Source organism: Gossypium hirsutum, chromosome A09, assembly GCF_007990345.1.
Source record: "Gossypium hirsutum isolate 1008001.06 chromosome A09, Gossypium_hirsutum_v2.1, whole genome shotgun sequence".
Classification (NCBI taxonomy): Eukaryota; Viridiplantae; Streptophyta; class Magnoliopsida; order Malvales; family Malvaceae; genus Gossypium; species Gossypium hirsutum.
This window is the reverse complement of record NC_053432.1, coordinates 6,374,361-6,380,360: the sequence shown is the minus strand read 5'-3', so window position 1 is coordinate 6,380,360 and position 6,000 is coordinate 6,374,361. Positions and strand designations below refer to the sequence as shown.

Below are 6,000 nucleotides of genomic sequence, written 5' to 3'. Positions count from 1 at the left end.
TTGCACTTAGCCTTCTCAACGAGTATTCATCGTTTCTTCGCACTATGGGACTAACGCTTCCGTTCGTATCCCTTCAAAAATGATCTGTTCATCTTGTGCAAAGGCAGTTGCTTTGTATGTTTTGGGAAGGTTGCACAGTTGGTTCGTTAGCTTATTGCGTCAGTGGTTGTCGAGCCCAATAGACAAAATGGCGTGGCATTCACCATTGAGAAGTGATGATCTAGTGTAAGATGGTCCCACAAAAGCGACGGTTGGCTAAAGTCAAGTTCCTCTAAATCGTAAGTCTAAAATCTAAGTGGAGCTGGTGGTCGTAGGCATCCTCTTCACTATAACTGGCTTATTCTGTTCGAGAAGGATCACCTAAAAGTCGAGGATTGAACCCAAGGAGGATCGATACAACCGGAGGCTAGAATCTCTCCATAAAAAAAACTCTCTTTCCTCAATTCTGTTTATCTTTACAATTTTAAGTTTAATTTTCACAATTTTAATTCAATCAAACTTTTAATTCTATTTTTTATTTTTTATTCCCAAGTACACAGGTTTTCTTAGGCACGACTTTGTCCGGGATCTCGAGGAACAGAAACTTGTGCAAATCCAGTCCCTGGGGATTTGACCCTACTTCCCTTATACTATTCTTTTCATTATTTTATAGGGATAGAATATTTTTGGTGCTCTCAACGACGCATCAATTTATGATATTTAAAATTGATTTCTGTATTATTGTTAGTTATTATCGGATTTGTTGATCATTGTGGTGTGTCATTGAAAGCACAAAAAATAACCCATCCCTAAGGAATAACGAAAAAAATAGTATAAGGGAAGTAGGGTCAAATCCACAGGGACTAAATTCCCACAACTTCTTGTTTCTCAAAATCTTAGGTGCAGTCATGCCCAATAAAAATAGCTGACCTGAGAAAAAAATAGAATTAAAAATGTGGATGATTCAAAATTAAAAAAATTAAAATTGCAATTGTGAAAAGAAACGGATTTTTCGATTTAAGGGATTCCAGCCTCCGGTTATCTTGATCTTCCTTTGGTTCAATCATAGGTTTTTAAGCGATCCTTCTCATGACCAAATAAGCCAGTTATAGTGGAAGAGGACACTTACGACCACCAGCTCCACTTAAGTTTTAGCCTTACGATTTAGAGGAACCTGGCTTTAGCCAACTGTCGCTTTTGTGGGACCTTCTTACACTAGATCATCGTTTCTTAAAGGCGAATGCCACGCCATTTCGTTTCTTGGGCTCGACAACCTCTAACGCAGTAAATTAACAAACCGACTGTGCAACCTTCCTAAAACATACAAAGCAGCCACCTTTCCACAAGATGAAAATATTACTTTTGAAAGGACATGGACGGAAGCGTTAGTCTCGTAATGTGGAGAAATGATGAATACCCTTTGAGAAGGGTTAAGTGCGGGTTCTAAGCGACATGAACTTTTTTGGAGGAGTCTTGATAACCTTTGGATAGATGAGTTTAGTGGCTCATGCTTTTTGGAAAAAAAACACAAGTTTAATGGAATTGAATTTTATTGGAAAATAAAAGGAACAAAAAGGCCAAGAGCCTTAGGGGAAGGAGTTTTTTACAGAAGTGATGAGTGCATATTCATGTCACCCCATCCTCTATTTATAATACACAAAACCCTAGTTTATTCATATTTAAACTCTAGATGATAATGTTTAAAAGATATGATTTGAAATAAATCTAAACAATATCATAATAATCCTAACAATAATCCTAAAAATAAAATTTAAATTTAAATAAAGTTTTATGTTGATAAATCTCTTCTTTGAAATTTTGCCCCAAGTCTTTTACACTTTGTATTTTCGACACCATTTCTTCCCTATTTCGCATGCTGACCCATTTTGCCTTTAAATTCACGCTTTTTGCCCTCAAATTTTCTTTTGCCATCAATTTAGTCCCTACAAGATAAAAAATCATAAACAACCCAAATTAGTAGGATCGTACTCAAAATATATATGTGATTAACACATAAAAGTATGTCATTTTAGAATATTATCATATTCCTCCTACTTAGCCCATGCTTGCCCTCAAGTATGGTTCCTATCTTACTGGGTAATTTGGATTTTACCATTAAAGAAGTATCACTTCAAAGTTTTATAAAAATTAGGCATAATGCATATGAAAACGAAGAGAACCTTTAACTTGTTTTAAATAAAACCGAAAAGTACTCTAACTTAAACACACAAAAATTAAATCGACTTGGATTATTTCATGAAAGCTAGGTAATTTCCTAAACTTACTAAGACACCCTATTTGTTCCACCCTTAGTCCCCAAATGTAATTTTCTTTTTTCCTTCGTTTTATTTATTTATTTATATTTATTTATTATTTTTTAATGCTTAAGAATGTTTTAACCCTTTTAACGTGAAGTGGAACGACAATCAAGTATCCCACCCTGATTATTCAGCCCAACATACTCCTAATTTATTATATTTTATATATTTTTTGGTTTAAGAATATTTTGGTGATTTGGACGCGAAGTAGAATACACTCTTAATGTTTTTTGTAATTTTATTTAATTACTGTGGCAATTCATAATTATAGTAACTACCGAGAAAATGACATCAAAGGATACCAAGATACAGATTTTTAGCCTAGAAACGAGTCCCACATATAAAAAAAAATTATTTTTGATTATATAGCAATCAGTAAGCTAAATCACAAGAAGTCCGTAGATGAAAAAAAAAAGTACTACTAGTATTTAATTGATTGATGAAAGAATAAATCATCAAATCACAAAAATGAAAGAATTACTATAACAATTACATTGAATTCCCGTAGGGGGAACTATTACAACATGAAAGAAGAAGACGCGGAAAAATTGGTAAAATCAAGTCTCATCAGTTTCATTGTTAGGAAAGAAGGAAACTGGTGGTTATGCCTTATCTGATTTCTTGTCAGATAATGCAATGGTGAACTTGTAATGGATTTTATGCTTGTAAGGCTTCTCAGGGGTAATAATTTGGGAAGGGAAATTGGGGTGATTCACTGCATCTGGAAACCCTTGAGTCTGCAAACACAGTCCCGCATGAGGTTTATATATAACCCCACCTTTTCCCTTCACGTTATTGATCCGGCTTCCGGAGTTGAACTGCACGCCCGGTTGATTGGTATACAGTTTCATAACTCTCCCCGACTTCTCATCCTTCACTACTGCTGTTTTCTTCATCTTGATGTGGTCGTTAGGACCGTCTATGACGTAGTTTATGTCGTAACCTTTCTGGAGTTCCTTGATTCCGCTCCCGATGGTTCTCAACTCGAGGAAATCGTATGGAGTGCCTTGTACAGGTTGAAGGGCGCCTGTGGGGATGAGTTCTTCATTAACGGGCGTGTATTGGGGGGCGTAAATCCGAAGTTTATGGGACAAGATATCGCCACTGTCATGATTACCAAGGTTCCAATAGATATGCGTTGCTAGATTCACAGGGGTAGGCTTGTCTAAAGACTTAGCTTTCAACTGCACCCTCAACCGGTTATCGGAACGAAGGAGGTACCGGACGGTGACTTTGATTTCGCCGGGAAATCCTATTACCAGAAACCAAATATATTAGTGGATGATCATATTTGGAATGAAGATGCTTGGTTTGCTAACCTTCGTCACCATCCTTGCTATGATAAGCAAAGACTATGGTGGGATCTTCAGCATCTTTCTCAATCTTCTTCATTTCCCAGATAATATCAGAGAATCCTTTAGGGCCACCTAATGTTTTCCATTGAATTGCAACACGAAGTATCAGAAGAGCAAGGAATTTTAGAAAGCTAAGAGATTTATTCAACTTTACCGTTAAGTGTGTTTTTCCCATCATTAGCCGGTAGTGTAAATTGAGCTCCATTTAATGGTAATTTTGCGCCTGCGATTCGATTTGCTACCCGCCCCAGAACTGAACCAAAGTAATTAGCATCGCTCTGCAAATTAGAAAAGAAAATCACGATTCTTACAAGCCTGCAGGTCACTACTATTCAATGCATAATCAAGCCAATGTATTAAAAGAAAATGTCCTGACGTCACTGTCATTTATAATATTTAAAGAATCAAAGCTGATAAAAAACCGAAACCCAGGTCTTGATTTGGATTAGATTCTTCAAACATATTATTATTATTATCATATTGGGCAACAATCTATCAGTAACAATTTTTCCTTTAATTTATCGGACAGAGAAAGATACTGAGAAAAACTCAGTGATTCCCTATGTCTCCATTGACAAAAACCAAAGCAAAATCAAGACAGAATCATGGAAATAAAAGATGCAAAACTCTGAAGAAACGGGAAACAAAACTCACCATATACTCTTTCACATCATCATATCCAAGAACAATATCACCTGGTTTCCCTGAAAAATAGCAGAAAGACCAAAAATATGATAGAAGAAATCAACCCAGAGACAAGGAAATCGAAACCAAACCAGACAAAAGGAACCAACCATCTTTGTCTGGAAGAAAAATCGAGATAACGGATGCACCCCAGTTGGTGAACTTAACAGACATGTTCCCATTCTTCAGCTCATATATTCCGACTTCATGTTTTGACTTGTCATCTTTTGATTTGTCGTCTTTTGATTTGTCATCTTTTGATTTGTCATCTTTTGATTTTTCGCCATTGACGAAAGCAAAAGAAACCACAAGAAGCAAAAATAACAAGAAAGAAAGCTTATTCATGTTCTCAGAGAATTAAAGGATGGTGGTTCACCGATAATTTGCTGAGGAATTTATAGAAATATAAAAGAGAGAACACCGACACATGATGTCCATGAAACCAAAAATAGGAAACGGAAGAATGGGTGACATATACTTAGATGTAGTTCTCAAATTCTTTCGTTGTTTTTAGATGAGGCTTTATGGTTTCCTAGATTTTGACTCGGTGAAATGACCAGTTTTCAAGCCATCTTTAATTTAATGGCTTAATACCTCTTTTGACCCTATAGTTGGATTATTACTTTAGTATCTATACTTTAATAACTTCTATACAGCCCACTAACCCAACCCGATTTTCTGTTAAAAATATATTAAATCAACCAATGACACATTCTCATGACTAAATGACTAGAAAAGGCTCATATCTAAAAAAAATTACGGAAATGGGCCGTTTAATTTGTTAAAAAAATACTGGAAAGGGTTGATTTCCTTAAAACACGCTGAGCTGACATCCCTTTCAGGGGAAAAGCAGAAAAGTGTGTCCAGCTTAGCACTTTTATCCCCGATGACCAGTAAAACACGCCCGCATCAGGCGCGCTTTTGCCCGTGTTTTCCTAGTGCTAATTAGGGTTTAGGGTTTTTTTTAATTTGTAAGTGTTTAGGTTTAAGGTTTTATTTAATTTTTTGGGTTTAGGGAATTGAAAAAATAATTTGTACAGGATGGGTTTTGAAAAAATAATTTTGGGGGGATGGGTTTTAAAGAAATAATTTTGACGAGATGGGTTGAGTTCTATAGAGAAAAAAAGGCTCTCAGTAGTATGCATAGTTAACAAAAGTACTGAAAACGCTTTCAACTCTATGCCCTTTTCAGTACTGCTGCTCTTGAAAAAAATAAATTTAAGGAGATGGTCCTAAAAAAATTTCCTGGGATTCCTGGGATAAGGTTTTTCCCAAACAGTGGGGGTTGAGGTTTGTAGAGGAAAAATGCTCTAAATAGGATGCACTGTCAGCAAAAGTATTCAAAATGCTTTCAATTGGACGCCTTTTTCAGTATTGCTTTTGATAGTGCGTCTTGCTTGGAATGTTTTTCCTCTACAAATTTCAACCCCCACTATCCAAGGCATTTTACAAAAATGAGTGGGATGCTATCCCTTAAGCTATAAATAACTCATATTTTAGCCTCTGTGGCATAAGTTGGAGCAATAGAAATTGAAAATGTTCAAAAGAATAGAAGTTGGGGTTGAAGATATAAGTTGATTTTTCATGTTAATATTTATATGAAGCATTATATTTATTGTATATTGTTTTGATTTTTTGTGTTAATTTTTCATGTTTGGAATTTC

At 35.6% G+C, this 6,000-nt stretch overlaps 1 protein-coding gene across 1 annotated transcript; it reads right to left on the bottom strand.

The window, feature by feature from the left end:
• Nucleotides 1-2,638: 2,638 nt before the first annotated feature.
• Nucleotides 2,639-4,820, bottom strand: LOC107888631 (galactose mutarotase). Its single transcript, XM_016812799.2, has 5 exons — nt 4,447-4,820; nt 4,307-4,356; nt 3,807-3,930; nt 3,617-3,724; nt 2,639-3,549 (listed from the first exon to the last, which is right to left on the bottom strand). Exons 1-5 carry the CDS (start codon nt 4,679-4,681, stop codon nt 2,900-2,902), a joined length of 1,167 nt encoding a protein of 388 aa, XP_016668288.1. The 5' UTR covers nt 4,682-4,820; the 3' UTR covers nt 2,639-2,899.
• Between the last annotated feature and the right edge of the window lie 1,180 nt (nt 4,821-6,000).